Below are 18473 nucleotides of genomic sequence, written 5' to 3'. Positions count from 1 at the left end.
GTCTCGCTGTAAAAGTCTGGAATGGTTGGGAAAAAGATACCAAATCAGAGCATGGCGTGGGGCGTGGGAACGGTTGGCGTTTTTTTCTTTTATGGAGGGGTTTATTCCGGGCGTTTGCTTTTTCTTCCTACGGGTCTCGGGAAGAAGGGATAGAGGGATAGATTTTTTCTGGGGACAGGCAATAATGAATGGCGTCGGGTTATAGAAGAAAGGGCGGTGATCAAGGGACGAGATGACTGGGAATTGAGAGGGCTTTTTTTACAAGGGGTTCTTTTAGGGATCTTGTCGTGGTGGTGGTGATCAAGAGGTTTTTGTCGGTATATGTTTTGTAATGTCTTAATCACCTCTTTGTTTCTTAGTCTGGTACTCTCCCCGGTGGGGCGGTTGGGGGGGGGGGGGGGGGGGGGTGGGTAAATAAGAGGGGTTTCGTAGAGAAAAAAATAGAGAGTTGTTGAGGTTGGCTGTGTTGTTTTGTTCTGTGTTGATGTAAATGAGATGACTGAACACTGATCTCGCCCCTTTGCTGTATGCATATATTTCTTCCTCACTAACGCGGAGATGTATCTGAAAGGTGAATGGTTTACACTGTTGCTCGTGGCCATCGTGCTACATATCAAGACATCCTCGTCCAAAAATCCATAAACAAGATGAAGCAACACGCAACAAAACAGGTATACAACAGAATAAAATAACCAGCATTGTAATATGACTTCATCAAAGCGCGCCCGCCCCGACCATCCCCAATGCAAAGTGCCGGTCCCAGTTGAGATTGTGGTGATTTTTGCTATGTGACAACAATGTGTGTGTGTTTGTGTGTGTAGTGTAGTGTGTAAACAAGAAAGCTCCATAAGGGAAAAAGGGGCAATAATTCCAAAGTAGCAAAGCTAAGCTACCAGAGTTTCGCCGCCATCTATTTACGGTCATGGCCTCATTCCTAATATGCCATGTCCTATCCGTCCGTCCATCCATCTTTTTGCGAAACAAAGCAGGTTCAACAAGACCCGTTTGGTATCATTATAGGTAAAAAGTTGTACACTGCTCGTCAGCTGGGTTTGCTATACTCGACAAGAGTTGCAGCTTCATTACGTCTTCGATCAAGGACTCGCCCATCCACCGGCAACATCAACCCACTCGGCCAAGCAGCTGCCCTCCTTGCCTTCGACGTCCACAATGTCCGTGTCGCAGCGGCAGCGGCAGCCCACACCGTTCTCCTTGGGTGTGTCCCACTCCTCCCAGTACTTGTCCTCCTCAACACGCTTGCGCTCATCGGTGGTGGTCTCCTCAAGCCAGGGCTGACGAGGCAGCTGGCGCGCGGGGGCGTTGGCGGGGCAGTGCTGAATCGTGGTGTGGCGGTAGCCAAAGTCGCGGAAGTAATGGATATCGCGAGGGGCGAGGAGAGCACCGGCGGCAAGGGAGTGGATGGGTGCATCACCCCACTGTGTAGCAAGGTCAGTACGACTGGATAACCAAAAAGGGGGGCAAAGGCAAAAGAAGAACATACCCGCTCCATCCAGAAACCGCCACTGCGGTCCATCATCTGGAAGAAATCCTCATACGCCTTACTCCGGAAGAAATCGAGACGGGCAATCTCAAAGTTGGACCAGAAATGGCACATGTTGTACTTTTCGCCCTCCATTCCTTCCGGGTCAATCTCGGGCTGCTTGCTGCGCAGAATCTCGTCGGGAAGCTGGGGCGCAGGGGGCTCGGGCTTCTTGTCGGGCTGGGGCTCGACGAACATCTCCCAAAGACCCTGGGAAGTCAGGTTGTTGAGGCGCTTGTAGGCGGAGGCATAACGGAAGATGTTGGGGACAGTTTCGCGAAGCTCCTTGACGGCAATGGTAAAGCCATAGGTCTTGTTGTGCTCAATCATGGCAAGGAAGGGGTCACTGAAACCGGTTAGCAGTCTGAATGCCGACAGAGAACCAAGAGAAGACATACTAAGTGATATCGCAGAAATAGCTGATCTCTGGCTCCAGGCGCCAGTACCACTCGTACTTGGCAAGGAGCTCGTGCTTGTAGAAGAATCTGCATCTGGTCAGTATACTGTGCAGCTCGAGCAACAGAGTGGTGGGGTAACGTACCCAGAGTAGAAGCGGCACATAAAGTGGTAGCTCTCCATGCCGCCGTACATAATGGCGTTGTCTCCCTGCTTGTTGATGCCCTCCTTGGCGACCTTGGGGTCAATCCAGTCAGGGTACCCCCACATGTCCGGACCAACCTTGCCAAACTCGACGTTGGCCTTGGTGTAGTTCTTGACCGTGTCCATGAAGGTCTGGTTGAAGTCGCCATCGTTGAGGAAGACGTAGGGGTAGTTGTACCACCGGTTGAAGTGGCGCTCGATCGACTTCATGGACTGGATAACACCATCCAGCTCCTTGTTTCTCGCGAGCACGACAAAGGCGGCATTGGCGCGGGGCTTGCTGGTATCTGGCTCGAGGCATCCGGTAACGAACACCTTGTCGTGCTTTTCACTGATTTTTCTGTAGAGACGACACAGTCAGCACACGCTCCGAGAGAAGGGCCCTGGGGTACGGGACGAAGCTCACCTTATTGCTGGTGGGGCGCCAGCAGGTATTAATATTCTCCCGGGATTGCTGGGGTGTCTGACGAAGAGCACAAGGATGAGGATGACGACGATGACGGGGAAGAGAACGACGACGCCGAGGGGCACCGATACGCTCGAGTTGCCCCGTAACCTCATTGGCCTTTTGAGGTAGGCCAGGCGGGTAGCCCATGTTTTTCGTTTGCTCTTGTCCTTTTCATCTGTGACGGGGAGTGCCAAACGGGCTCCAGCGGGGACGAACTTGCCAGCTCGTCGGAGGAGATCCATCGTGACGGATTTTCTGGGGCGGGAAGCCAGCCAGCCAGCGACGGAAGTGGTTTAGAGGTCGGTCGATGCGAGGATACAGAAGTGCGAATGGAATCGATTATGCGCCGTCCGCCCAAGGGTGTGCTCACAGGCCCAGACGACCGACAATTAAAAAAGGGTTTCTTTGGATCAACAAGGCAATTCAAGCGTCGTCCACCATATCCGTAATGTTCAAATATCAGTTCGTTCGTCGTGTGGCAGGAGAGAGCGAGCGGCAGGGAAAGAATGAATTCCCTTTGTCTGACGAGGCGGTTTGAGGATGTGGTTGTGTTGTGGTAGTGGTAGTGAGTGTGTGGTCGCAGGGAAAGGTCGGCTTTCGTTTTACGCGTCAGGAGGTGAAAACTGGGCAATTGAATCGGATCAGATTGGACACGGGTGGCGACCCTGGGTGTGGTGGGACTTTGCAGCTGTGGCCTTGTGTGGTCTTGTTGTTGCGTGCTCCTCGTCTGTCGGTTGTTGGGTAGCGATGGTCCAAGGAGGCACACTTGGACGATGTCTATCTCTTGTATTCTTCTTGCTCTCCTTCTTCTACTCTCACCGTCCGTCGTTGGCAAAAAAAAAAAAGGAGATGATGGCATTCGTTCACAAGAGAAAATGTTAGTCGAGATTGCGACCATCCCCAATCGGTACGTACCTGGTGGACATGCCCAGCGAGAGCTTGTTCACCAAAAAGTTCTAGGCCAAGAGCCAGGCACAAGAAAGGGCCCGAGCGTTGCCCTTGGCTCGGATGGAATCTGTCTGCCAGATGGCCTACAGCTGTTTGCCAACTAACTTTGGTCATTGCCCCTTTTTGGATGCAGCACACTGATCCACCATCACTGCGCAGCCTCAGGGTTCCTTGCGTTGGAGATGGCTTCTTCCTTGGGAGACTTCTTCTCAACAGTATCTGAGTGCCTGGAGAGTCCAGAGTTTCAAACAACGGCTCAACCACCGCGTGGTGTTGAAACGTTGCAGTGCCACAAAGCTTTGTGTTTTGCCCGAGCACACAAAACACTCTACGTCACTCTCTTTACAGTCCACGTTTTTCTGTCTGGCAACAATGTGGAAAACGTTGGAGTACCAACCTACTAGTACAGGTCAATATCGACAGCAGGGCAGCTCAGTTTTCGTGATGGAAATTGCCCGAGTATTTCAACCTGCAAGTGCAGTGGCACGCTTTAAACAGACAATCAGCAGTATGCTTTTCGAAGATTGTCAAAATCTCTTACTATTGTGGCCATGATGGCCATCCAAATGTTCAGGACTGGCGAAATCCAAAGTTTACTGACATGTGATGTCAAAGAAAAGTTGCTAACTTAGGATTGCTATGTTCGACTTGAAAATGCAACAATAAAACCCCTTGTGGTGTAGTTGGCTATCACGTTCGGCTGTAAAGGAATTTATTGATACCGAAAGGTCACCGGCTCGATTCCGGTCGAGGGGACTCAAATCTTTTGCTGTTTTCCTCACCACCCTTGGTGAGGGGAAATACTTTTTTAGTGCCATGACTCGTTACACCAGGGTTGGGGTTGGATGTTTGTCCTGTCTTTATGGCGATGGCAAAGACAGAACAATACCTTGGACCTACCTCCGTCATCCGAAAAAACCGAGACGGCACGCTGGATGCGAGCCTCCTCGGGAACCGAGCAGGAGAAGACATCTGCCGCGATCTGGATACCACCATACGCGGGGTGGGTGTGTGGGCGTGTACCTCCTTTATCATAAGCGCGTTATACAGCTCACCTCTATTTATTTTGCCCTCTTTCTGGCACCCGGCTCAATTAGGCCCAGTTTCAACTCGTCCAGATCGACCTTTGCCCATTCACCCAGGTATTTACCCAGTAATCCAATCATTGTGTTTTGTTCAAGATGATAGGTACACGCCTGCTATCATTGTATTACAAGATCCTGCACGGAGCATGTTTTCAGAAGCAAGTTACATTTCTCGAGATTTATACATTGGATTTTGGGCACAAAATAGATGGTATCCTCAGCAGATGACTGTCATTGGTGTGATAGATATTAGGGGCGTGGATGAGTGCGAGCAAGAAAAGATGAGACGTGAGAAGTAGCCCAAGACATGCACGTTCGCACATGTGAGAAGAATTTCAGATAATCATTCCTCTTCTAGTTGGGGGCAGATAGATGGCCTGCTATCCCAACCTCTTGGCTCTCTATCGGAGGGCATCGTAATCAACTAGGCGCGCAAGTCATAGGATCCGGCCGATATTGGACATGACGACGCCGGCGTCCGGCAACTCTCCTCGGCAGGGTCGATATTGGGATTCGGAGGGTGAGATGGGAGGTAGGCAATAGAGGGTCAAGACGGTGGAGGTACACATGGACATGAAATAAGGGAAATAAAAGCTGAACTGCTCTGCTTTTTACCTTTTGTTTCCTTGTTGAGACAACCACGAACCATACCTCTCAGAATTGTTGACCAAAGCAACATCGACATGAAAGGTATTCAGGGTGTTGTGCAATTGTCACTGCTCGTGGGGGCATGGGGGTGGGAATACAAAACGTAAGCACCACCTCTTCCACTTCATGTGTTGAGCCTAACACACTCTCTCAATAGGAAGCGCAATCCTGCCTTTCCCCTCGACGTAGTCGACAAACTCCAGGATGAGACCATGCCCAAGGTCCAAGCCTGGCTGGACAAGCAGCACAAAGCGGGCAAAGCCACAAACTGCACGCTCGAGAATGCCGCCGTCAGACAAGAGTGGTATGTTTTCTGCCTCCTGACCGCCTGTCAAAGTTGTTAGCTAACCAGCGTTGCAGGAGCGATATGACGGTCGAAGCCCGTCAAGAATACGTCCGGGCCGTCCTCTGCCTCCAGAAGAAGCCTCCCCGGGCCCCCAAAGACAAGGTCCCTGGCTCACTCAGCCGCTTCGACGACTTTGTTGCCACACACATGACGCAGGCGGGAGAGCTTCACGGCCCAACGAATCTCTTTGCTGCCCATCGGTACTTCATCTACGTGTACGAGAAGGCCTTGAGAGAGGAGTGTGGGTATACAGGATACCAGCCGGTGTGCATTAGTCCTACTACCTAGCCCTGATGACCAGTTACTGACATGAGGAAAGTACATGAACTACGACCGCTACGTCGCCGACCCCTTGAACTCTCTCCTCTTTGACGGGTCACCAGCCAGCATGTCCGGCAACGGCGAGCTCGCGCCCTACAACGGCATCCCTCAACCGTTTCCCCGTCCATACGATCGCATTCCTGCTGATCAAGGCGGTGGCTGTGTGACTACTGGACCCTTCAAGGAGTATGTTTCCCTTCTAGCTAACCCTATTTTGATACACCGCTGACAGTAACGAAGCATGGTAGTCTCCCTCGGCCCCAAGGGCTCCGTCGTCCGGGACATCCCCCCCAACCCCCAGCGCGACGGCCTCGGCTCCAACCCCCGCTGTCTCCGCCGTGATGTCAACCGGTTCAGCGTCGCCGGCGCAAAAGCAAACTACACCTACCACTTGATCACCCAGCACAACGACGTCGACAGCTTCTACAACAGGTACCTCGGCCAACCCCAGCTCAAGGGTGACCCCAATCCATGGGGTCTTCACAACGCGGGACATTACCTGATTGGCGGTGATCCCGGGGGTGTATGTTCTCCTAACCTTCGCCACCTTTTCATTTCGGCGCTAACATATGCTGAAGGACTTTTACTGCTCACCAGGCGACCCCCTCTTCTACTTCCACCACGGCGCGCTGGACCGCATCTGGTGGATCTGGCAGATGAACGACCCCGAAAACAGAATCAACGCCGTGCCCGGGCAGGCCATGCCTGGTGGCCACAACCACGGGAGACGACAGACCACCCAGCCGAAGAATGCGCTCGACTCGGTCATCGACCTGGGGTGGACGGCGCCGGGGGTGAGGTTGGAGGAGATGAACGATCAGCTGGGTGGGTTGGGAGGGGAGATGTGCTATATCTATGTCTGATCACTTTTTCTCACTCACGGACAGATGGGAGAGGAAGATTTTTCGGGCGAGGGGAATTTTTTGAAGGTGGTTGAGATATGTTTCTATTAGAGAGTAGGAAAAAGTACTTTACTTACCTGATTATCGACCCAATCATTCTTCCAGTTTGGAAGTACCATTATCCAACAGCTGAGCCACAAAAAAGTTAGTAAGAAGGTTTGGTAGTAACAGTGCTCACCTTCCGGGCAGTCGCCGAACCAAACTGAGACTGGTAACGCAGTGGGTTAGTAGTGCTCGCCAACAAGACCGTAGCAGTGCTGTCAGGGATGGGGGCGAGAGAGGTGAGTTTGGTCAGGACCGTCTCCTGCTCACCATCCAGAGACCTGATAATGCCGGCGTTGAAGCCGGCATTGGATCTGATGGTAGGCTGGGGGGCGGCGTCTGCGGGGATAGATTCCGATGAAGGTGAGGGTGCCAGAGGCCCGAGGTATTTCCGAGCGAGCTTGAAGGAGGTGGTGAGGTAGGACCAGACGGTGGTGGCGACGAGCCAGACAAAGGCCCAGAGGATAGCCAACCAGGTCTTGGCCTGAGCCAGAGCCATCTCGGAGTAAGAGACAACAATGGGCTTGGCAGCGGCGAACCAGGTCCCGAGCTGAGGAATGACAACGGTGACAGGGTAACTTAACACGGCGCTGATAGTTGACCAGGCCCTGGTCACTTCGTCAGCAGCCTTGGTGGTGATAGGTTCGGGAGTAACCTTGGCAGCTGGCTCCGTGACAACATCGACCTTGCTAGTTTTGTGTTCGGGCGTCTCTGTTGTAGTCACAAGAGGCTCCTGCGTGGATGAGCTGTCAGTAACTTGGGCCGGCTCTTGGTCTGGCTTTGCGGCCGGAAGCATAGAGTATCTGGAAGAGCGAGGCCGCCAGGTCAGCTTCGAGAAGTCGTCCTGGGCAATAGCATCCCTCAACGCCTCGAGCTTGTCTTTGACCATCTCGTCCCAGCAAAGAAAGGGTCGACCATACCAATCTCGAACACCAGTGTCGCGGTGCCAAAAGCATCTCTCCAAAGAATCAGTGAGTGTAAGGTGGGCGTTCTGAATCTCGGCAATCTTTTTGGCAAGCAGCTCCTGGTCGCCTTCTCCCGACCACAGTCCCTTTTCGTTTTGATCTTGCAAGGTCTGTAGCAGGTCCTCATAGGCACCATCAATCTGAGCCTGAGAAGCAGAAGCGGTCACATCAAGGATTGAGTAAGGACTTGAATGGGCGATTGCAAAGTCTACCAATGGCAGAGCCATCAGGAGGACGGCATAAATAACACCTGCGGTATGCATTTTGTGTAGGTGAGAGGCCTGCCTCTTGAGTGTATGTAATGCGGTGTGGTTGTTGTTTGCTCAGTGTTGTGGATGATGCAGATAGTTGATGAAGATTGCTGATGATGGGGGAAAATGTGTAGGGAGACTGTGAACCTGACCTTTCTTATATAAAACCAGTCTCCTTTGTCGAGCCCATCTGAACAATGTCTTGGTTCTGTCAAGCCTTTGTCAGCACAAACGGATAGTGTTCACGATACCCCTGTTTTTCAATGTGTCCTTGTCGACAACAATACCATTGTAAACATTGATCTTGAAAGTTGTATGAACAAGGACCAGCTACCGCTTGGTGTGCGAAGACCCAAAACGCCAATAGATGCCGTTTGACTATCAGTTGGATATGCTCGCAAGACTGAAGTTTCTAGATGCGTGGTCAGCGGCGATGGTTATGGGAGCGGCGGAAACCGCCGATGTGGTTGGTAGGGACATCGAGCATATCGTGTCTTACCAATCAGCAACTATGGCAAAACATCTCTGGGAGTGTCAACTGCGCCCTTTGAGTTCGTCATGGTTACTCACCCCACTTCCCCGCTTCTGTGACTCAATTTCATCACATCGAGACCTGACAATGACATATATACCTGTCTCGACACCCAAGAGTCGAGTCGTCATCTAAACCAGCCAAGGTAGCATCCCAAAACAGAAGATCAAAATGGCCCCCCTCAGCCTTGACTTCGTCACTGTCGATGTCTTCACAACAAATCGTTATGAGGGAAACCCCCTGGCGGTTGTCTTCGTCCCACCTTCTCAACGCTCGTTGGTGACTCAAGAGATCAAGCAGCGCATAGCCCGCGAGTTCAACCTGTCCGAAACAGTCTTTCTACATGCCGAATCCAATGCCAAACCGGAAGCCACCACACTCGAGTTCAACATCTTCACGATCGAAGAGGAGCTCCCTTTTGCGGGGCACCCAACCATTGGCACTGCCTATCTAGTCCTTCACCACCTGGGCTGGGGACACGTCAACACCTTGTTGACAAAGGCCGGACCTATTCCCATCAACGTCGAAGGAAGCCAAAACGTCAAGGCTGAGATTCCCCACGCGGTGCACGTCCACTCGTCCACTCTCTCCAGCCTCCTCGAAAAGTCCGAGTCATCAGACATCATCACAGCTGGCTTGTCTCCTCACGATCAGATCCGGCAAGCTGAGCTCTCGGGAACAGTGGTGAGCATTGTCAGAGGAATGACCTTCATTCTCGTCAACCTCCCTTCCTTGGAGCTTCTGGCCAAAGTGACAGACTCGCCTCGCCTTCAATTTGACAAGATCCCCAACTTTCTGGACAAGGGAGAGTGGGAAAAGAGCTTTGTCGGTAGGTACTATTATGTCTATACCGACGAGGGGTCGAAGACAAAGGTTCAAACCAGAATGGTGGAGCTGGGCTTTGAGGACCCGGCCACGGGAAGCGCAGGGTGTACATTGAGCGCGTATCTGACCTTGACGGAAAAGAAGGGGGCAAGATATGAGATTACGCAGGGTGTTGAAATGGGCAGAAGAAGTGAGATTGTGGTTGAAACGAGTGTCACTGAGGAGGGGAAGGTCAAGGAAATACACTTGGGAGGGACAGCGGTGTTGGTGATGAGGGGCAGTGTTGCTGTATGAATCAATGTGTGTTCCATCCTGAGGGAAAAACAATGAGATGGTGAAAGAGAGTACGTACTTAGGTACAAAGCAGAAAGAAATGAATCAGCTGAACAATGCTTTGGTTGTGATAAAGAGCAATAACGATGTTGAAGGGCTTGTCGATAAGATAATTATGTATTCAACAGGCAAGTTATGCAAGATGTCCACAGTGTTTGAATTATGAATGACATTGCGCCAAGACGCCCCACACGAGTGCGACTGTGCGCGCGGGTCGCGTTCACTTTTGGTAGCCTCACAGTCCCAGGCTGACCGCAGTTGACCTATGGCCAAAAAAATCCAATTTTTACAGAGAACACCAGCAGATATCCAAAAATGCTCTGCGCACGTAAGTCGATACCGGAAAACTCTGGGATCGATCATTCGCTAATCTGACGCAGTGTCTGGCGAGGTTCCCGAGGAGCCTGTTGTTTCGAGAAAGACAGGTCAGTCTGCCACAGTCGCAGCTCGAGAGGTCGCAAGCTAACCAACCCTCCGATGACCAGGCACTGTCTTTGAGAAGCGCCTAATTCTCAAGTACATTCAAGAAAACGGAAAAGAACCAGGCACCGAAGAAGAGCTCGACCCCGAAGACCTCCTCGATGTCAAGACCAGCCGCGTCGTCCGACCTCGTCCTCCAAATTTCACCTCTCTGCCGTCGCTGTTGAAGGCCTTTCAGGATGAGTGGGACGCGTTGGTATTGGAAGCATACAACACAAGGGAGCAGCTGTCTAGAACAAGAGAAGAGCTTGCGACGGCCCTGTACCAACACGATGCCGCCGTGCGCGTGATTGCGCGGCTGACCAAGGAGCGGGATGAGGCCCGGGATGCTCTTTCCAAGATCACCGTTGCTCCCTCGGCTGGCGGTGCTTCCAATGGCGATGCTATGGCGGTGGACAACGAGGGTCTCCCAGAAGGACTGGTGGAACATGTCAATGAGGTGCAACAACAGTACGTGGACACCAAGCTCCGGGCGAAAGGAGTAGCGATGACATGATGCTGACTATTCTTTTGCAGGTTAACACAACGCCGGCGCGAGAAGCGACCCGCCCCAGAGAATTGGGCCACCCCAGACGAAGTCTCAGCCTTCCAGCAAACTGGGCACACCGATCTCTCCGTCTCGCAAGCCTCCTCCCTCGATGTCGAATCCGAGTATGCTGTTATTGGCGGGTTGGATGGCAAGACCGATATCTATTCCATTCAGGGCAACACAGTGGAGCGCTCGCTGGATATCGGTGAGCCAGTAACATGTACGGTGTGGACGGGAAGCAAGGTTATCCTGGGTACCTCCAAGGGCTCGGTCAAGGTGTTGGACAGCGGCAGCGAGGTTGCTTCATTCCACGTACACGCCGGTGCAGTCACTGGTCTCACTGTCCACCCCGGTGGCCGTATCCTGGCCTCGGTTGGCGTTGACAAGAGCTTTGTCTTTTACGATCTTGAGACACTGCAACAGGTGTCTCGAGGCTACACGGATGCTGGTATGTTTCCCCCCCATTCGCTATATACCAAAACAAAAGTTGCTGACCAATTCACCAGCTCTGACATCCTGTGCCTTCCACCCCGACGGCCACTTTCTTGCTGCTGGCACACAGGCGGGAGACATTAATGTCTTCCAGACCAAGGATGGCGTCAAGGTTGTCAACTTTCACCTTGGGGCTCCTGTCCAGGCGCTGGTGTTCTCCGAGAATGGGTACTGGTTTGCGGCAACGGGCAAGGGCCAGCAGACGGTCACCATTTTCGACCTGCGGAAAGAGGGTGATGCGGCCAAGGCCAAGGAGCTCCAGACGGGCGATGCGCAGTCTCTTGCGTGGGACCGCACTGGGCAGTACCTCGCGACAGTTGGGTCCACTGGCGTCACGGTGCAAATGTATCTGAAGAAGGCCAAGGCGTGGTCCGAGCCACTCAGGACGAGCGTACCAGGCACGGCTATCCGCTGGGGAACAGATGCGAAGTCTCTGGTGACGGTCAACAAGGAGGGTGTGGTCTCGGTGCTCAAGGAGAGTGCATAGAGGAGAAGGGTGAACATTGGAGAATCTGTGAGCTTGTAGTATAGTGCAGATATTTGTTTAGTTTGCTTTTCGGTGGCGCCTGAAAAACCAGCAATGGGGTTCTTTTCTCTTTTTTATTTTATTTTTTTACTCTCTGCACAGTAGCTGCCTGTTGCCTTGAAAGTGACCGTGTCTGTTGATGTGTGCTGCTGATAATATTCACTTTAGGCACTGATACTTGGCAGGCATGCTGGTTGTGGACAACCTGGAAGATACTCCGTAACTGACACCGTGAAACTAACACAAATGACACTTGGTAGACTTTTAAACACAGTTAAACACAGTTGAAGGTGTTAAAAGACAGTGGATATACCTGAAAAGAAAACAAGAAGGTTGAGGGCATTTCTCTTTGCAGCAGGCAAAAGTGGGGCAAATTGTGTTGCTATTGGCGCTGTTTGCTTGCCTTTGCAGCGGCGTTTGTGGCCCTTGTAGTGTCCGAGGTCTCTTTCTCTCATCATCGCTCGCACCAGAAACAGCCACCAGCGCGCCTTGTGGCGACATTTTCCCTTACGCATACACCGAAGTCCAGAAACAGCTCGAGCCCTTTTCTGGCAGCCCGAGTGTACACTACAGCGTCAGGATTGAGGACCGAGTGGGGCGCGTGGAATGTCATTGTTTGGTTGACCTGCCAAGGTGCACTGAAGCCGTTATGGACAGAAGCTCTCCCGACCTGGGGTTCTACTCTTCTGACAACCACCACGACAACAACCACGAATCCGACTCTGACTCTGATTTGAACGCGGACCTCGACTTCTACGACAACGACGACCACCACGACGACCACCACGACCACCATAACCACCACCATCACCACCACGCCCACGCCGAACAAGAAGAAGCAGAGTTCCAGCATCAGCTACACCACCACTTGCATCACCATCTGCACCACCTTCACCAGTTGCGTCACGTTCTTGGCATCAACCTCGCCGCCGAGCCAAACCTGAACCACGAGGACGATTATATGAACCACATTTTTGGTGACAGCGATAGCTATCTCGACAACGAAGATTTGGATGTGGGGGCCTTGCTGCATGTTGGGGATAGCGACGACGACGACGACGACGAAAGCCATAGCGACCACAGTGACGACAGCACTGCAAATCGAGAGTCGAGTGAGGATTCTCTCTTTGTTGATCAGCGGCCTTCGCCCTCACCCTCGTCTAATCGATTGCCGCCCATCGCTCAGTTAGTTCCCGAAGTCCGACGCGCAGGACAACTGCAGGGGAACAGGGAGAGCAGCTTTCGTTTTGGTACTCTGAACTCGGACGAAGTGGCCTTTCGAGACCAGCTTGTTGAGATGGAAGTCGCAAGACCTGTGCGCCGGCCTCGCACAATGGCGGCGGCCCGCTCCATGACGCCAGCTGCCAACGCTGAGGTTATCGATTTGACACAAGATGACGACGACGTTCGGCAGCCGCGTCCAAACCATAACCCCAATCCTCGCCGACAAACTCTGAACCACCGCACGCCTTCCCTCAACCGCAGCGACGGTAGCCTTCTCGGAAACGCCGGCGCCGCCGACATCATCGACCTCACTATGGACGACCCGACCCCTCCCCCGCGCCGACAGCATGCTGCCCGCGCCCAAGCCCGGCCCAACCTTCCACGCCCCCCTCCTCCTCTCGTTGACCTGGTGAACGACGATGAGGACGACAATCTCGGTGCTGGTGGCTCCTTCCGAGCCCCTGGCGCTTTCAGCCACTTTGTGCACCAACTCCAACACAGACTGCAGCCGGCTGCCATGTTTGGCATTCACGGCATTCTCGGACTACGCGACGTGACAGCGCTAGGCCGGAGTCCTGCCAACAACCCCCTCGGGGCGCATGGCCCCGATTTGAACTACGGACTCCATCGTGCCGGTCAAGAGCATGCCGCTCCCAAACCCGCCCATGTTCCGCCCAAGCCTGCCCGAGAAGGCTTCACCCGTGCCACCGGAGAGGCTAGCGAGGATGTGGCTGTCTGTGCCGGCTGTGAGGAGGAGCTCAAGTACGACCCAGACGAGTCCAGGGCCGACATGCCGCCCCAGAAAAGAGCGAGGAACAAGAAGGACAATGAAGAGCACCACTTCTGGGCTGTCAAGGAGTGTGGACACGTAAGTCATGCCCGCCGTTTGTTCCTTCCCACCTCTTGTTTCTTTTTGCTGACTTTTAATTTCCCAGGTGTACTGCAAGAGTTGCTACGAAGGACGTGGCAGAGCCAAGGGCAAGACTGCCCACTTCCGCGCTGGGCCGGGCAAGAACAAGGCTCTATGCAACGTCCCAGATTGCGAGTCGGAGGTGTCCAGCAAGATGGCCTGGGTCGGTCTCTTTCTCTGAGGCAGGGACATTTACAAACATTTCTTTATGGGTGCATGGACGGATCGGGTTTGGGTTATACCATTTGCTCTCTGGCGAGGGGCTTTACGGACAGGTGACCTAGTTATTCTTTTTTCCTTCGGCATGGCTGACCAAGGCTTGGTCCGGAGTTTACTGCATGGTCTGGTGTTTGGTTGCCTTTTTAGCGCTGCTTTTCTCGGCCACGGATAGAAGACATGGGTTTTTGTGAATGGGGTATAGATGGCTATCTGTCTATGTGTGTATGTGTCCTTGTTGTACTGGCTTGGTGTTTTGTCGCGGCGTTGTTTTAAAGCCTTCTCTGTACATCACACACACAGCAATGTATTCAACAATCTCACATCAAGTCAGGGATACAGTACGGTGCTGAATTGACATTATTCTCTACATTCCAGGTCAGTTCCTCTTTCTGTTTGCCATTACAAATCACTGTCCCTACCCACCTTGATAGGTCTTTTATTTGCTCAGCTGCCCCCCAGCTCCTGATAGCCTGACAAGAACAGCACCACGCGCAAAGAGACGGGCACAAAGCCGACTCCCAACTCGGCCCTCTTCTGCTGCCTTCTTCTGCCCAAGGTAAAAGGAGGCGGATACGCCCAATCCGTTCCCTTTTCAAGACAATGTTCAATGATCACGACCCACCTCACTTTCTAACAGATCTTTTTCTCTCTACATCTTTGTCCAGGTCCGTCACGGAGACGACCACCCCTTCCCCTTCCCGACGATACGATCGAGAAACCTCCCACTCATGTTGGCCAATCCCCCCCCCCCTTCGTCGCGAGTCTTTTCGATTACTGTCTCTCTGACCCCCTTTTCCCGGGTCGAGTTGTTGGGGTCGATGACGGTTTTGGATCCCGTGCGCCATGCGCAATACGGAGTGCGACATGGCGCAGAGGTGGCCGGCCCCGTCGTTGACGCGGTCCTGCTTCCGGAGGCGCTCGAGGCGGGACTCGAGGGAGGAGAGGGAGCGGTAGGTGAAGGGGTCGAGGCGGGGGCAGTGGTAGAGTTTGCGGAGGGTGTACAAATGGGCGTGGGCGAAGGCGAGGCGGAAGGGGTAGGTTTTTTGGGAGGTGTGGAGGAGGTGGTGGAGGTGGGTTTTGAGGCAGGTTGTGGGGGGGGAGTTTTCACCTCGTTCGTCTAGGGCCACGGGGCAGGGGGAAAGGGAGGGGGACACGAGGGGGGAGGAGACGAAGGGGGAGGTAATGGGAGAGGACGGGTTGGAGGTTAGACCGAGGCCGCCGGCCATGGTCATTTCCGGGATGGTGTTTATCTCGCGGATGGTGGGGTTGCCTTCTGGTCCGCCGTCGAGGATGGTGGCTATGACCTTGGTCTTCTCGTCCATGAGGGCGAGGAGGTTGTCCATTTGGGTGGGGATACGGGGGACGAGCTCGATGTAGAGCTTGTGGAAGCTCTGTTTGGTTTCCTCGGTGTTTTCGGCCGTGGGGAGGCGGGAGACTTTGATTTTGGCTAGATGATCGTGGATCTCGTCCAGGTCGTCGCGCAGGTGGGTGAGCTCGGTCACCACGGCGTTGATGGCTCGGACGAGCTGGTCTTCTTCCTCATCGGTCAGCGGTCGTGGGCGGGGCTTGAGAGGCGGGCCGGGGGATGATGGGGTCGTGCTGGCGTGGGTGTCTTCGCTGCTTGCGGTGGAGGATGGGGCGTTGGACCGAGCATCGGCCTCGAGGCTGGGGGTGTCGTTTGGTGGCACATCGTCACATCCCTGGACGGCTAGGGCGTTAGGCAGCTTCTCAGGCCTCGGCGTTTCCTCAACCGGCGGAAGCTGAAGCTGGGCGGGGAGCCGTGTCGTCGAGACCCGCGCTCTGCTCTGGCTACTTCCCGCGTGCGACCAGTCCGGCGAGCCTCGGGGGTCACACATGTCGATTGCGCTGTCCCTCTGACACCTTTTCGTGTTCCCCTCGGGCGTATCATCCCGCCCCTCCTGGCACTGCTGCCACTGAAGGATCACCCACGCCAAGTCATATCCCTCGATGTACTCGAGACAGTACCTCTGGATCTCATACCCAAACTGGATGAGCGGCTCTCCCAGCCGCCGGATCTGTGCTCGAACCGTCTCGGGGACCAACATGTACGACATGTCCGGCATGGCTCGTATGCTGACGGATGCCTTGGCGATGATGCGGGTGAACATGACCTCTTCGAGGTACCACCGACGCACATTATCTTGGAGTGCTGAGGAGAGTACCGGTGGCTGCTCCAGCTTCAGGGTCTCTTCGGAGCCCCGCTTTGTCTCGATCCCTTCAGGGCCGCCATCTTCCTTGAGCGAGGACAGCTTCACCGTGCTTGTGCTTCTTTTGGTAGCGTTGGAGGAGGACGGTGAGGGTGTGTTGCTTGAGACACCCTCTTTCGCTTCGGATGGCTCCCGGAGGAACTGGAGGATGCTCTCGTCGGGAAACGCGGGGGTGACGTTCCATTGCCCCTCGAGGTAGTCCTTTGGCACCCTCTTCTCTCCCTCGGTGTCTGAGGTAGGTTCTGAAATAGCCTTTGGCTTGGGTTCTGGCTTGAAGGCCGTGATGGTGGAGGTGCTGACAAGAGAACTAGATCGAGGAGCAAGAAACGCAAAAGGATTGGAGGTGTCGATACCCGGGAGTCCGGTGTTGCCAATGGCCGTTGCTGGTCGACTCCCAGGGCCAGCCGGAGCTCCTCTTGCCGAAGAAATGAGGTCGAGCTCTTTACGCAACCTCCCACTGACGGCACTCTCCTGGGTTGTGAGGTTGGTGCTGATACCAGTGCTGAGACTGGCGTCTGATGCCGTGAGCATGCTGGCCAGGCTCCCAATAGACCCATCATCTGGCGCCGAGAGGATGTGTTGGGGAATGGACGACGTTCTTTCTGGAGCGCCGCCTCCGTAGATGACCATGGCACGAACATAGGCCTGCATGTTGAGCCGGTCCTCGAGTGCCAGTGGCTCCGGCTCACTTTTGTCCAGAGGTTCGCGGGGTTCTTGTTCACGTCCGCGTCTGGTAGACGGCCGAGAGACATTGGTGGTGGCCGTGATGGAAGAATAGCTGTGGGCCAGAGGCGGTGGGTGTACAGCTACCTCGTCTTCGCCGTCTTTTTCTTTACCGCAGTGGATCGACTCGGACTCCTCCGAGTACTCGGTGATGGTCTCCATCATGCCAAACAAGCCCCTTGACTGGGCTCTCCGCATAAAGGTATAATCTTGGTAGTCGTTGATGAACGACGAGTCAGGGGGGGTTTCGGGAAGGTTCCCAGCCTCGAGGCGCGGCTGATGCGGTGAATGATATTCTTCTTCTTGGCTGCTCATGATGCATTCGTCTGTGATATAGAGCTCTTCCAAGTCTTTCTCGACTGGGGGACAGCTGCTGCTGAAAGGGAGGTCGTGCGGAGTTCGGCTGGCTTTGAACTGGGTGCGAGGGGCCGTGGCGAATCGTGAGCTCCGCCGTAAGGGGTAAACTGAGAGAGTACGACAATCAGCGGTCGGGTTTCCTCAGTGTTGGATGGTTGAACTCACCTTGTCCAACTGGCGTGGCCATTCCTACTGATTCGTGAACCTTCGGGACGCCCCAGGGCCCCTTATCGTTATCCTCCTCAGTATCGTCGTTCGTGCCTGTTGAACCTGCTGTTCCACTTGACCGAGTGGCGCCCAATGTTGGTGAGTCTGGGTATATGAATCCATCGGACGAAGAAGACCTTCTGCTGGCTGTGGTCGTCGGAGCAGGGCTCGTGTCTGTCAAGGGTGATTGGGCGTTCGTAGTACTAGTTGGAGAATCCTTTGGTGTTTCCACCTCTGCTGCCGCGGCCGCGGCCTGCTTCGTGGTGTTGTTGAGGGGCATCACGGAGATCGCAAGGGGGTGATGGGTATGGTGTTGACCGGGGGAAAAGAGATGCAGACAACCGCCGGACAAAGGGAACACTAAACAAGTGGACTTCGGAAAGGGATAAACGAACAGCTTGCATTGTTAACGCACGTTGAGTGCTACTCGGTGGGGAAATGGGTGATAGAGTTTCGAATGCTGGAGAGGAGGCGTAAAGGTGAGCCGTGGATGGGAGTGCGCCAAGTACCGGTTAGAATGCTCTTGAACAGAGCGAGGAGACCAAAAAGAGGAAGGGAACTAGATGTCCCGATGGAGGTTCTGTCGAGGGGACTGCATGGGGAACGCGGGGTGAGAGAAACAGATCAAACGAGAGACTGAGATGAGGAGAGAACAAGACAATGAGAACAAACCAGAGAAGTAGTTTGATCCGGGGAAGCAAAACCGAAGAAACAGATCATACACTGAGTGGGTTCATGGGGGAAGGGTCATCATCATCAACCGTTGAGGCTGGCGGGGATGGTGAAAAGGAA

The 18473-nt window shown here is 53.9% G+C and overlaps 7 protein-coding genes across 7 annotated transcripts, besides 1 other annotated feature; 4 read left to right on the top strand and 3 right to left on the bottom strand.

Moving 5' to 3' along the window:
* Positions 1–1094: 1094 nt before the first annotated feature.
* On the bottom strand, positions 1095–2830 carry PODANS_7_680 (uncharacterized protein; the record flags this gene model as incomplete). The annotated part of the gene is made up of 5 exons (XM_001905453.1): positions 1095–1436; positions 1502–1886; positions 1939–2025; positions 2082–2480; positions 2547–2830. 5 exons carry the CDS (start codon positions 2828–2830, stop codon positions 1095–1097), a joined length of 1497 nt encoding a protein of 498 aa, XP_001905488.1.
* Positions 2831–4204: 1374 nt separating this feature from the next.
* Positions 4205–4292, top strand: a tRNA (tRNA-Tyr).
* Positions 4293–5304: 1012 nt separating this feature from the next.
* On the top strand, positions 5305–6873 carry PODANS_7_690 (uncharacterized protein; the record flags this gene model as incomplete). The annotated part of the gene is made up of 5 exons (XM_001905452.1): positions 5305–5343; positions 5431–5573; positions 5630–5879; positions 5935–6097; positions 6185–6873. The coding sequence occupies 5 exons, from the start codon at positions 5305–5307 to the stop codon at positions 6871–6873; spliced, it is 1284 nt and encodes a 427-aa protein (XP_001905487.1).
* A 110-nt stretch (positions 6874–6983) lies between these two features.
* PODANS_7_695 (uncharacterized protein) lies at positions 6984–8108 on the bottom strand (the record flags this gene model as incomplete). The annotated part of the gene is made up of 1 exon (XM_001905451.1): positions 6984–8108. One exon carries the CDS (start codon positions 8106–8108, stop codon positions 6984–6986), a length of 1125 nt encoding a protein of 374 aa, XP_001905486.1.
* Positions 8109–8799: 691 nt separating this feature from the next.
* Positions 8800–9747, top strand: PODANS_7_700 (uncharacterized protein; the record flags this gene model as incomplete). The annotated part of the gene is made up of 1 exon (XM_001905450.1): positions 8800–9747. The coding sequence occupies one exon, from the start codon at positions 8800–8802 to the stop codon at positions 9745–9747; it is 948 nt and encodes a 315-aa protein (XP_001905485.1).
* Positions 9748–10101: 354 nt separating this feature from the next.
* PODANS_7_710 (uncharacterized protein) lies at positions 10102–11774 on the top strand (the record flags this gene model as incomplete). The annotated part of the gene is made up of 5 exons (XM_001905449.1): positions 10102–10114; positions 10167–10211; positions 10272–10716; positions 10783–11243; positions 11302–11774. 5 exons carry the CDS (start codon positions 10102–10104, stop codon positions 11772–11774), a joined length of 1437 nt encoding a protein of 478 aa, XP_001905484.1.
* Positions 11775–12462: 688 nt separating this feature from the next.
* PODANS_7_720 (uncharacterized protein) lies at positions 12463–14226 on the top strand (the record flags this gene model as incomplete). Its single annotated transcript, XM_001905448.1, has 1 exon — positions 12463–14226. One exon carries the CDS (start codon positions 12463–12465, stop codon positions 14224–14226), a length of 1764 nt encoding a protein of 587 aa, XP_001905483.1.
* Positions 14227–14789: 563 nt separating this feature from the next.
* On the bottom strand, positions 14790–17432 carry PODANS_7_730 (uncharacterized protein; the record flags this gene model as incomplete). Its single annotated transcript, XM_001905447.1, has 1 exon — positions 14790–17432. The coding sequence occupies one exon, from the start codon at positions 17430–17432 to the stop codon at positions 14790–14792; it is 2643 nt and encodes an 880-aa protein (XP_001905482.1).
* Positions 17433–18473: the final 1041 nt, after the last annotated feature.

This window comes from Podospora anserina, chromosome 7 (genome assembly GCF_000226545.1).
Source record: "Podospora anserina S mat+ genomic DNA chromosome 7, supercontig 3".
Taxonomy (NCBI): Eukaryota; Fungi; Ascomycota; class Sordariomycetes; order Sordariales; family Podosporaceae; genus Podospora; species Podospora anserina.
Note: the sequence above shows the minus strand (reverse complement) of the source record. Positions and strands in the feature narration are given on the sequence as shown.